We start from the raw sequence: 12,890 nt of genomic DNA on the forward strand, positions 1-12,890 counted from the left end.
TTTCTCATTCAGAATTTTATAGAGCTTTTCATTAATATTTCTTGGTCAGGAGATGTATGTGACAAAGTAAACACAAAAATTGATATGAGAATATTCACAAAGCAATTTTCTCACTGAAATTTGAAAAAATGTACACAGAACTTTTAGGTAAATGTAATAGTAAATATGTGTCCTAATATTTTGCAATTAATCTCTCTTAAACAATTATGAAATCTAATGAAAATTTAATAAAAATAAGTTATCCCAATCTCTTTTTATTTAACTAATTGGGACATTATTAACATTAATTTCTGAGTATAACATGACATGAAAAATTCAGATTATAGAGTGATTTGGGGCACTTTTTATATTTTGTTTCTATGATATTGACAAGGTTAAGTGATGTAAATATATTTGCTTCCAAAATTTTTGCTGAAAACTAATAATGAATTTGGACCTGCTGTTCATATAAGACTTAGAATAATTGAGTATATTTTTAGCCTCTTTTCCCACCAATTTTTGACCCATATAAGTTAAAATTTATTCTAATGTAAGTGTGGTTTATTTGTATTTTATATAAAAATCGGCGATTTTATTCCTCTTTTAATTTTTTTCTAAAAATATATATATTTCTGATATATCTTATTTTTCTTATTCTTATTTTTGATATGTTCATTGTGGTGTATTTTTGCTTGTATTTGCTGATATATGTATTGTTCTATTTCCTCATTTTCACTTTTTAATACGTTGTGATAATCTGTGCGTTTTATTAAGATGCTTGCTGTTCCTGACATTATATCCTCCTTATTTCTTATATTTCACACTTAAACATTTCTTTTCTTTTTTATTTTTTAATTAATTATGAATTAATTTTTAGCTTCCGTTTTAAATTCAAGGGTACATGTGCAAGGATGTGCAGTTTTGTTACATAGGTGAACATGTGTCACGGGAATTTGTGATACAGCTTATTTCATCACCCAGGTATTAAGCCTAGTATCCATTAGTTATTTCTCCTGACCCACTCCTCCTCCCAATCTCTGCACTCAGGTGGGCCCCACTGTGTGTTGTTCCCCTCTATGTGTCCATGTGTTGTTATCATTTAGTTCCCACTTATAAGTGAGAACATGTGGTATTTGGTTTTCTGTTCCTGTGTTTGTTTGCCAAACATAATGGCTTCCAGCTGCATCCATGTCCTGGCAAAGAACATGATCTCATACTTTTTATGGGTGCATAGTATTCCATGGTGTATATGTACCACATTTTGTTTATTAAGTCTATCCTTCATGGGCATTTAGGTTGATTCTGTCTTTGCTATTGTGACTAGTGCTGCAATGCACATATGCCTACACGTGTCTTTGTAATAGAATGAGTTACATTCCTTTGGGTATATACCCAGAAATAGGATTGCTGGGTTGAATGGGATTTCTGTCTTTGGGTCTTTGAGGAATTGCCACACTGTCTTCCACAGTGGCTGAACTAATTAACACTCCCACCAACAGTGTATAAGCATTCCTTCTTCTCTACAACCTTGCCAGGATCTGTTATTTTTTGACTTCTTAATAATAGCCATTCTGACTGGCATGAAATGGTATCTCATTGTGGTCTTGATTTTTATTTCTCTAATGATCAGTGATGTTAGGCTTTTTTTTTTTTCATATAACTGTTGGCTGCATGTATGTCTTTTTTTGAAAAGTTTCTGTCCATGTCATTTGCCCACTTTTTAATGTTTTTTTTTTTTTTCTTCTCGTAAATTTAAGTTCCTATCAATGCTGGATATTAGACCTTTTTCAGATACATAGTTTGTAAATATTTTCTCCCATTCTGTAGGTTGTCTGTTTACTCTGTTGATAGCTTCTTTTGCTGTATGGAAGCTCTTTGATAATATCCCATTTGTCAGTTTTTGCTTTTGTTTCAATTGCTTTTGGCATCTGCATCATGAAATCTTTGCCGGTGCCTATGTCCTGAATGATATTGCCTAGGTTGTGTTCCAAGGTTTTTATAGTTTTGGGTTTTAATTTTAAGTCTTTAGTCCATCTTAAGTTGATTTTTGTATATGGTGTAAGGAAGGGGTTCAGTTTCAATTTTCTGCATATGGCTAGCCAGTTATCTCAGCAGCATTTATTGAATAGAGTATCTGTTCCCCATTGTTTGTTTCTGTCGAGTTTGTTGAAGATTAGATAGTTGTTGGTGTGTGATCTTATGTCTGGGTTCTCTGTGCTGTTCCATAGGTCTATGTGTCTGTCCTTGTACCAGTACTATGCAGTTTTGATTACTGTAGTCCTGTAGTATAGTTTGAAGTCAGGTAGTTTGATGCCTCCAGCTTTGTTCTTTTTGCATAGGATTGCCCTGGCCATTTGGACTCTTTTTTGCTTCCCAATGAAATTTAAAATAGTTTTCTCTAGTTCTGTGAAGCAAGTCAATGTTAATTTAATGGGAATAGCATTGAATCTATAAATAGCTTTGGGCAGTGAGGCCGTTTTCACAATATTGATTCTTCCTATCCGTGAGCATGGAATGTTTTTCTATTTATTTGTGTCATCTGTGATTTCTTTGAGCAATGTTTTGTAGTTCTCCTTGTAGATACCTTTCACCTGCCTAGTTAGCTGTATTCCTAGGTATTTTATTCTTTTTGTGGCAATTGTGAATGGGACTTCATTAGCGATTTGGTTCTCCGCTTGACTGTTGTTGGTGTATCAGAATGCTAGCAATTTTTGTACATTGATTTTGTATCCTGAGATTTTGCTAAAGTTGCTTATCAACTTAAGAAGCTTTGAGGCTGAGACAATGTGGTTATTTTTAGATATAGGATCATGTCATCCACAAAGAGGAATAATTTAACTTCCCCTCTTTCTATTTTAATCCCTTTATTTCTTTGTCTTGCCTGTTTGCCCTGCCCAGAACTTTAAATATTACGTTAAATAGGAGTGGTGAGAGAGGGCACCTTAGCTCATGTCAGTTTTCAAGGGGAATGCTTCCAGCTTTTGCCCATTGATTATGATGTTAGCTGTGGTTTTGTCATACATGGCTCTTATTGTTTTGAGATATGTTCCTTCAATAGCTAGTTATTGAGGGTTTTTAACTTGAAAGGATGTTGAAGGAAATTGAGACACACACAAAAACATTCAAAAGATTAACCAATCCAGGAGTTTATTTTTTGAAAAAAATTATAAGATAAATAGACCACTAGCTACACTAACCAAGAAGAAAAAAGAGAAGATTCAAATACACACAATCAGAAATGATAAAGGAGATATTACTACTGACTGCACAGAAATACAAACAACCATCAGAGAATATTATAAACATGTCTATGCACATAACTAGAAAATCTAGAAGAAATGGATAAATTCTTGGACACATACACTCTCCCAAGAATGAACAAAGAAGAAATTGAATCATTGAACAGACCAATAACAAGCTCTGAAATTGAGGCAGTAATAAATAGCCTACCAACCAAAAAAAGCCCAGGACCAGATAGATTCACAGGTGAATTCTACCTGAGGTACAAAGATGAGCTAGTACCATTACTACTGAAACTATTCCAAAAAATTGGAAAGGAACTCCTCCCTAACTCATTCTATGAGGACAGCATCATCCTGATACCAAAATCTGGCAGACACGCAACAAAAAATGAAAATTTCAGGCCTATATCTTGCATGAACAGCGATGCAAAAATCCTCAACAAAATACTGGCCAACTGAATTCAGAAGCACATCAAAAAAGGTTATCCACCACAATCAAATAGTCTTCATCTCCAGGATGCAAGGTTGGTTCAACATATGGAAATCAATAAATGTGATTCATCACATAAACAGAACTAAAGACAAAAAAGTCACAATTATCTCAAAAGATGCAGAAAAGGCTTTTGATAAAATTCAACATACTTTTAAATTTTTTATAAATCATTTCTGTTTTATCTTGCCATGACGTGCCCTAATACAAAGTGAATTCTATAATGTGACTTTGTTTTGGCTGGGGAGACCCTAGTTACCTAGGAATTTAAACATTTGTTTATTTTTCCTTATTTGTCTATTTCTATGCCCAGCTTAAATAAAACCTATTTCTCCTTGCACATGCAGTTAAGGAGTGACCATTTTTGCACTTGTACCTACCCTTCACCTTAAACCTCTAACATTTGTGGTTTTTTGGAAATTTTGGGCTTGAAGTTCCTGATATTATAAGGGATTATATGCATTATGTTAATTCTGTTTTTTAAATTATGTTACAGTTAAAAGTATAATATATTTAGATTTGCTATCCTGGATCAAATGTTCTATCATGTCTTTGTACTTTCACTGGAGGGGTGGGGAACTGGAATAACACTTTGTCAAAATATAGAGAAAAATATATATGTGAGAAAAATGCATTTAGAGATCTTGATATCAAAATGCAAAAATGATGGTCTTCCATGTAAATGACACTTTTGTTGTTTAAGAATTATATTTTGGTTTACCTTCAAACTTTGAAACTGTGTTGTACTGTACAGTTGCTTTTAGTCTTATCAGGGAAGAATCTGATGCTATATTTAGTCTCTTTACACTGTACAGAATATTGTAAGGTTATCATTTGTGTGTGTGTGTGTTCTTAGAATTATTGCCAGCAAGTGTCTAAGGTTTGTGCTGTTTTTTTTTGTCTTTGAGAGCCAATTGTTCAGTGTTCTCCAAAATATCACAATTTTCTTCATTTTTTGTTAAAGTTGCTTTGCTCTGGTTGTTTCTTTTAAAGTTAGCAAAATAAAATAATGAGATCCTTTGTTGTATTCAGGTATTTAAATAAATGTAAATTAATTCAGAAGAGGATTACAGTTGTGGAATAAGTTAAAAAGATGCATAAGGCCAGATCACACCTGTAATCCTAGCAATTTGAGAAGCTGATGCAGGAGGTTTACTTGAGCCCAGGAGTTCAAGACCAGCCTGGGCAACAAAGCAAGACCCCATTTAAAAAAAATGCATAAGTGGTATTCTGGTTCTAATATTAAAATACTGTGCACTAAATATTCAACAACAAAAACATGGATATATAAAATAGAATACTACTTCATGGAACTCAGGGCTATAATTCAAACTCACTTTATTGAAATATCTTTTGATGTGTAGAAAAGAGGTAATCAATTTCAATACACTGTATAAACAATTTAGCAAAATGAGTATAAATGGACAGGACACGATATCTGTAGGAAAATTACAGGGAATACTCACACTATTGAATATTATGAGTCTAATTTTTAAAATGTGCCTGTGATGTCTTTATACATACAGGTATGAGAAGAAGTTCATATTGTTATGGATATTATTTGGCAAAAATCTATTAATGTGTATGTGTGTTTGTGGATGTGAGTACGTGTATTTATAAATGCATTTGATATATATGAATGAAACACAACATCTTTAGCAGTTGGAAATGGGACTTAAATAGTGGTTGAGGAATTTCAGTTCTATACACTTTTATTGTTTGAATTTTATAAAATATGTACTTGTTTTATTTTAAAATGAAAATACTAAACTGTTGAAATACTAACACAAAGGCATGAATAATACAGAAACATTGTCAAATGTTAACTTCTAGCAATACAAGCTTATCATAAAGTTGTATTTGATTGTTGATTTATAATATTTGCTTTGCATGTATGTTATTTTATTATGGAAAATATAATTACTTAAAAATAAAATGCACATTATTGACCAATAATGTCAAATGTTGAAAAGGGGCTAGGATAAGGAATTAAAGTGGCCAAGTCAATTGATGTTTATTTTATCACAATACTTTGTATAGACATTGAAGTGCATGAATAGAAAATGTCCAAATAGTGACAACAAATGTTTTCAAATTACTAAATAACAGTCATTTAAAAAATTTAACCTCTCTGAATATGAAGACTACAACTTTATTAAATCTTATTTTTTAAAGTTGATTGAAGAAGACATTAATGCTCGATGTATAGAGGCCAGAAATAAACTTTCATGTAGGAATTTTGCCATCTGGTCATTATGTTGTCAAAATTTTTACTACTTTTTCTAACCTATTTCTCATATTATATAGTCACAATAATCTTAAGAAAAAATAATTATTCTATGAAATTTAGGTATTTATATCAGATACAAAGACCTTATATCAGATACAAAGACTAAGATGACTCAAACTGTTTCTGTATTTTTCTGTTTCAGATATGTAATAATTTTGGTAATTGTCAATGCTTCCCTGGACATAAACCTCCAGATTGTAAATTCCAGTTTGGTTCCCCAGGGGGTAGTATTGATGATGGAAATTTTCAGAAATCTGGTAAGTGGAAATTTGTTTTCTAAAGCAAAATAGAAGGTTATTTTATATAAAGCTAATTAAACAAATCTAAGTTATCTTGAATGGTAGCTTCATCTACATTGCAGTAGTCCCTCCTTATTTGTGGGGGATACATTCTAAAACCCTCAGTGGATGCCTGAAACTGTAGATAGCGCCAAACTGTAAATGTACTATGCTTTTTCCTACATATACGTATCTATGATAAAGTTTAATTCATCAATCAGGCTCAGTAACAGCAGTGACTAACTGTCCTTCCATGTTTTATTCTGTGGTGCCTCCTTTCCACTTTCATTACTGTAGGTTCTATTGGTCTTCTTCCAGAAGACTGGCTTCATTACAATTGATAACTTGCTTTGGATGATATCCTTTCTCCCTGATTAACATCAACTCTGCTGGAAATGTGGCAGCTGCTTTTTCATCAGGAGACACAGCCTCTCCAGTAATTTTTCTATTTTTCAGTCCAAACCTATTCCTGAATCTGTATAACCATCTCTTACTTGCAATAAATGGCTCACTCATTTCAGCGAATTCCAATGCTGAAGTATTTCTACAGGTTCAGATGTTTTCTGGTGCAACACGTTGCTGTTAATCAGAACACATTTTCTGTTCACCCATGTTACTGCATATAACAAGATTTCCTTCCCTTTTCAGACTGAATAATCCTTGCCATGTTTTGTTACTAATTTTTGCTGACCTCATGAAAGGAATTGGCATGTGTAGGACTGAAATAGTATTATCCTTTACTTTGAATGTTTATATACTTGAAAATGTATCTTTTTTCAGCAGCATATGGTGAAAAATTTTTCCAAATTTTAGGATCATTGTCTTTGATTCCAGACCATCACACTATAACATAACAACATACCATTGCAATTTGTACTCTAACAGTGGCTTTTAATCATAGTACCACCTCATTACATTACGATATTTCCTTATACCATGCCCCTACTTACAGAATTAGTGTCTACTAACCAACAGAAATAGTGTGAGATAACTTTAAAAAAACAGAAATTTATAATGTAAAACTCATTATCATGCATTTTTAAATAAGTAAATTATCTGTGAAATTATACATATATATCATATTTTCTGGTCAAATTAAAATCACAATATGCAGGTTTGAATCCCAGGAAATCAGGTAATGTACATTCTTTTCTTTCCATTTTTTTGTGTCCATCCATCGCAGATAATTACTCTAGAAGACTGAATAAATGAAAAAAAGTCACCATTATCAACAAGTAAGTTAAAATGATAGCTAGTTCAACAAATAGCATGCAAGTAATCTTATTGCAAAGTAGACCTATATCATGCAATTTATTTTTAGCCAACATTTTAAATACACAAATGCTAAAGAAGTAAAATTAACTAGAGAAAATAATTAAAAAATAACACTGTAAGAAATTACTAAGTGGAAAATTTCAATATCATTTATAACTTGATCATGCCTATTATAAATTCTGAAAAGTATTATAATTCTGAAAAATAGTCTCCAATTTATTTTTATTATATATAGCTATATGACTGTCACTGCTTAATATATATTTATTTAATATATTACGTTCTCTCTCTCTCCTCCCCCCACACCCCCAATCCTTAAAATATTTGGAACTCACTCATGTCCTTTGCAGGGACATGGATGAAGCTGGAAGCCATCATTCTCAACAAACACACACAGGAACATAAAACCAAACACTGCATGTTCTCATTCATAAATGGGAGTTGAATAATGAAAACACATGGACACAGGGAGGGGAGCATCACACACCAGAACCTGCCGGGGGTTGGGGGCAAGGGGAGGAAGAGCATTGGGACCAATACCTAATGCATGTGGGGCTTAAAACCTAGATGATGGGTTGATAGGTGCAGCAAACCACCATGGCACATGTATACCTATGTAACAAACCTGCACATTCTGCACCTGTGTCCTAGTACTTAAAGTAAAATAAATTTAAAAAAAGATGAAAGAAACTCACAGTGATATCATGGCATCTCTATTGTCCAGACTATCCTTTAGATTCACTCTCACTTTCAGGTTGCCTGCATATTAAAAATAAAAATAATATTATACTTTCTTCAAGATGATTTTACAAACATCCGTATTATCTGTCAGTCCTGAAACAGTTCTGAATTTTTACCTAAGAACTGGGTTTACCCAGTATTTGAGAATACCCTATCACTGAGAACATCTCTGCCCTGATAATCAAGACTAATAATGCACATCTTTGCATCAGTGAATATGAAAAAAAGCACAGTGATATATGTTTACCTGAAAATAAACTTAGATCATTGTTATATTCATAATATTATTGGTTAAGTATCTTCAGACTTTTTGCCATTCATTTTCAACCCTATTAATTTCTATTCATTTTACTAGCTATGTTTTTTTCCCTGAAGATATTTGATATCAGTTATTCCACAATAGTTATCCAATATAAGAAAACCACTTTAGTATATTTAAATACTAAGTTCTTACTAGTTTAGGTGCTGTATATTATTTCAGCAATTTCAAATCAACTTTTAAAATATATTCCATTTTCATTTACATTGTCATTTTAAGTATTTTAATAGAATTCAATTCATTTCAAGTTAAATGAAGGACATAGTTATATAACTCCTAAGCAGAAATCATTTTGTAGCATTTTCCTTGAAAATAAATAAACCAGTTTTAATATTTACTTGTATTCTTATAGCATATATTCAGATATTTTTATTTTTAATAAAAGTTATTTGTTTTATATTTTCTGTGGACTAGATGTGGCTATCATCTAGATTTTTAAGTCTTTTATTATATATTAACTTTTAATCTTTTTCTACTTCTAACTGCTTGTGTTTCAATTTACGTTACTACCAAAAAAAAGCTAAATTACTTTCCTGGGTTTTCCTATTACCTTTCATTAAAATAGCATAAAAATTCACTAAGATATAGAAATATTACAAAGTTATTTAAGTATTATTAAGTTAAAATACATATTTAACAAGATCAAATAATAAAAGAAGATAAACCTTAAAGATAAACTTTAAACTTGAATGGATAGCTAAACTTTAACTAATCTTGCCCCTAAAAAGTCCAGATTCTTATAAGATTAAAATTGCAATTACTATATGTGTATATATGTATGTGTATGTGTGTGTGTGTGTGTGTGTGTGTATAATTTTTTCTTTTTTGCGTCTCAGTCTCACCCTGTTGCCTAGGCTGGAGTGCAGTGGCACAATCTCGGCTCACTGCAGCCTCTGCCTCCCAGGATCAAGTGATCCTCCCACCTCAGCCTCCTGAGTAGCTGGCACTATAGGTGCATGCCACCATGCTTGGCTAATTTTTGTATATTTTTGTAGAGATGGGGTTTCACCATATTGCCCAGGCTGGTCTTGAACTCCTGGCTTTAAGTGATCCACTCGCCTTGGCCTCAGAAAGTGGTGGGATAACAAGTGTGAGCCACCACCCCTGGCCATTAGTTATTAATATATGAGTTATTAAATTCCCATAAAAAGACAATAATTGAATTTGAATTATTACTCATTACATCTACCACATTGCTATTTATTGACTATGTTCATAAATTATACAAATAACAAATATTAAATATGAAATCAATATACTCATCGCTTGAATAGTCCTCAGTTCTCCGTTTTTTCCTTTGGAAATGAACTTTCACCATTATAGCAATCAGTACACAGAAAATAATAAAGAAAGGAATGAATAAGAAAAATGACCATCTCATTGATTTGGAATGGTAAACGTTCTCAATGTAGCGCCTTTCTAGGAGAAAAAAAAAATCAAAGATTTGAAAGCAAGCATCAGAAATATGGTAAAGATATTTCTGTATTTGACTAAGTCTACCAGAATAAAACCTTTGAACAATTTAATAATTTTTAAATTAACATATTTGATATGAAATAGATAACTTGAAGATATAAGTGCCCAAAGTGACTCTTGTAACTCTTTTTAAAATGGATAGCTATATATCGTGGGCTAATATTTTGTTGAGGATTTTTATATCTCTATTCATGAAGAATATTGGTTGGTGATTTTCTTCTTTGTTGAGTTCCTTGTTTGAATTTGGCATCAGGATTATGTTTTCCTCATATAATGAGTTGACAGTAACTTCCCCACCACCATTTTCTGAAAATAATATTGCTTTCTTCCAAGAATTTGGTTCAGTTCACCTGTGAAACCATCTATGCCTATAGTTTTTTTTGTTGTTGTTTATTTTTGTTGGTGGTGACCTAAAAAATCATAAACCCACAGATTAAGAAGAAGTGTGGTTTCTGACTTTTTGTTTATGCCCTTTGGTTTATAATCCAAATAGTCCTTTTCACATCTGACTACCTTTATCAGCCTGTTTCTTGCCTATAGTTGATTGGGGACCAATGAACATACATGCTACCTTAATCATTTTCAGTCTGAGCTAATATAATTCCTGTGAATTTCTCATGTATCAAATAAAAACACAATCCATTAAACAAAGGCCACACTCACAAATCTCTTTGACATAAGCCTTTCTCTGTATTGGATCCTGTGCGGCTGTTATGAAATGACCAGTTTAAAATTCTTAGTAGCCTTATTTTTTGAAAGTTTTTATGATGCATTTATATAAAATAATTAGAAGGCCTTTTGTATAGATGAAAGAGTCTCTAAGAGATATCAACTTCAGTTTTCCTGAGATTTTAACAGAGGTGTTTACTGTCAAAGGCCTTGCTTAATTTTGATCTGAGATAAAATTTTATTGCTCTAATCTCAAATTTGGCCTTTCATTGTTTCTTACTTTAAGAAACTTGCAGAGAATGAAAATTAGTTTTACTTTCAAACCAATAAAATCCTTGCTTGGACCAATGTCCTAGAGTGTCATATTAACATTTTCTTCCAGTAGTTTCATAGTAGGCATGAGTTCAATTTTCCACATTTCCAAAGGCAGCAGTGATGCCAAACAATTTACCACTTCATAATAATGGTTTCACTTTCTGCAACATGGAAAACTGTCCTTGAATTGCTCACCAACTTCAACATGTACTAAGACTTCAATAGTTTCCTGCCTTTCTGTCTTCCACGCACTACCCAATTTCAAAGCTAAGGCCACATTTTAGATTTCTATTACACAACATATTGGGAGCTAAATGTTTTTTATTATTTATTGCTGTATAAGAAATTACCTCAAGGCTTAGTAACTTAAAACATTCGATTTTGCTCACAATTTTGTTGGTCATGAATTTGAGGAGGGCTTATTAGATGGTTGTATTTTTGTTTCTGAGTGCAATCAAATTTCAGATATTGCTAATAATTTTCAAGAAGTGAATGAGAGAATGAGATTTCCGGGAATGAGAGAAGTAAGGACTCCAAAATACCTAGTTAGAGTCTGTAGGAAGACCACGAGAGTCCTAGAATGTTAGTTCTTCACACTTTATTGATCAATCATACCACTAAAACCAACCTGGAAAGGAGTGTTCTCCACTGCTCATTGGGAAATGGCATGTGTGTGCATGAATAGAAACAATTGCAGCCAAGGGGGAGATAAGCTAATTGTTGCTAGTAAAATGGAAATAGCTTGAAAATACATTAATTACAAAGTTTTAAACTTACTAATCTATTACTATATAACATTAAATATAATATTTCCAGATACTGGAATTAATAACTACCTATGACTCAAAACCAGAAAAATGGCTCTAATTGTATGTACATTTAGATTTTTATACCAAAGAAAATCTCCAGGTCCTAAGTATTGTTGGATATGCCAGTTAACTTCTGGCTTTCTCTAAAATTCATCTAGGCTTTTCCTCTGCTTTGATCAATATCACAGGGAAGCACACTGCCCAAGTTCCTTAATCTGCTGTCTTCCAGTCAGTTTTGGTCACTGGGAATCACTGAGTAAAATTTGGAGAATTTGAGGAGTGAAAATAGCTCTAATATTACTCCCCCTTCCTCTCCAGCATCTCCAACAGTGACTGTATATTCTCTATACCTCCAGCTCATGCTGGACAGTAACTCTCCCTGTGGTTCCAATCCTGCTATACATCCCTGACCATAGTTATATATCATACTAAATGTCCCGGATTCTGATTCGAGTAATACCACCTCTTTTTATTGTCCCTACAACCCTAAAAAATGATAGTCATTTTCTGGATTGCCTCACCTTTCTCTGATTATCTTCTCATCTAGGCAATTACCAGACGCCTTACACGGAGTTCTTTCTGTTTGAAAGACTAAAGTGAGTTCTGTCTTTATGCCTGGGCTCTGACTGATATATCATGTTTATAACATATGCTACATATGTTGTATATATTATTCTCTGGAAGTGGAAGTAAAACATATACATTCACATGCAGTTTAATGTCTAAACATAGTCTAGATATAAATTAGTAGACAAAATATTGTTATTAAATTTAATAAATTCAAATTATGTTTTAATTATTTTCCGATTTATTGTTAATACTTACCAGGGAGTGTGACTGGTACAGCTACAGGTGGAAAATTGCCACTGTCAATACTCCCACCAGGCCATAGATCTGATTGAACTGAGCAATCTGGAGGTAAATATGAAGCACTACAGTGACAGTGCTTTTTGTTATTGCATACCTAAAAGAAGGAGAAATATCATCTTATAAGAAAAGCAACTAGA

The 12,890-nt window shown here is 32.6% G+C and overlaps 1 protein-coding gene across 4 annotated transcripts in view; it reads right to left on the bottom strand.

Moving 5' to 3' along the window:
- Positions 1 to 7,149: 7,149 nt before the first annotated feature.
- The window catches only part of ADAM2 (ADAM metallopeptidase domain 2), a 90,885-nt gene continuing 85,144 nt past the window's right edge, over positions 7,150 to 12,890 (bottom strand). For all 4 annotated transcript variants that reach the window (XM_032143536.2, XM_032143535.2, XM_058433532.1 and 1 more), the window contains 4 exons: positions 12,709 to 12,847; positions 9,874 to 10,033; positions 8,250 to 8,313; positions 7,150 to 7,479 (listed from right to left, as the gene is read on the bottom strand). In XM_032143536.2, coding sequence (XP_031999427.1) covers positions 8,280 to 8,313; positions 9,874 to 10,033; positions 12,709 to 12,847 — 333 coding nt within the window. In that variant the 3' untranslated portion in view covers positions 7,150 to 7,479; positions 8,250 to 8,279. The remainder of the gene's footprint in view (positions 7,480 to 8,249; positions 8,314 to 9,873; positions 10,034 to 12,708; positions 12,848 to 12,890) is intronic.

Source organism: Hylobates moloch, unplaced genomic scaffold, assembly GCF_009828535.3.
Source record: "Hylobates moloch isolate HMO894 unplaced genomic scaffold, HMol_V3 SCAFFOLD_22, whole genome shotgun sequence".
Classification (NCBI taxonomy): Eukaryota; Metazoa; Chordata; class Mammalia; order Primates; family Hylobatidae; genus Hylobates; species Hylobates moloch.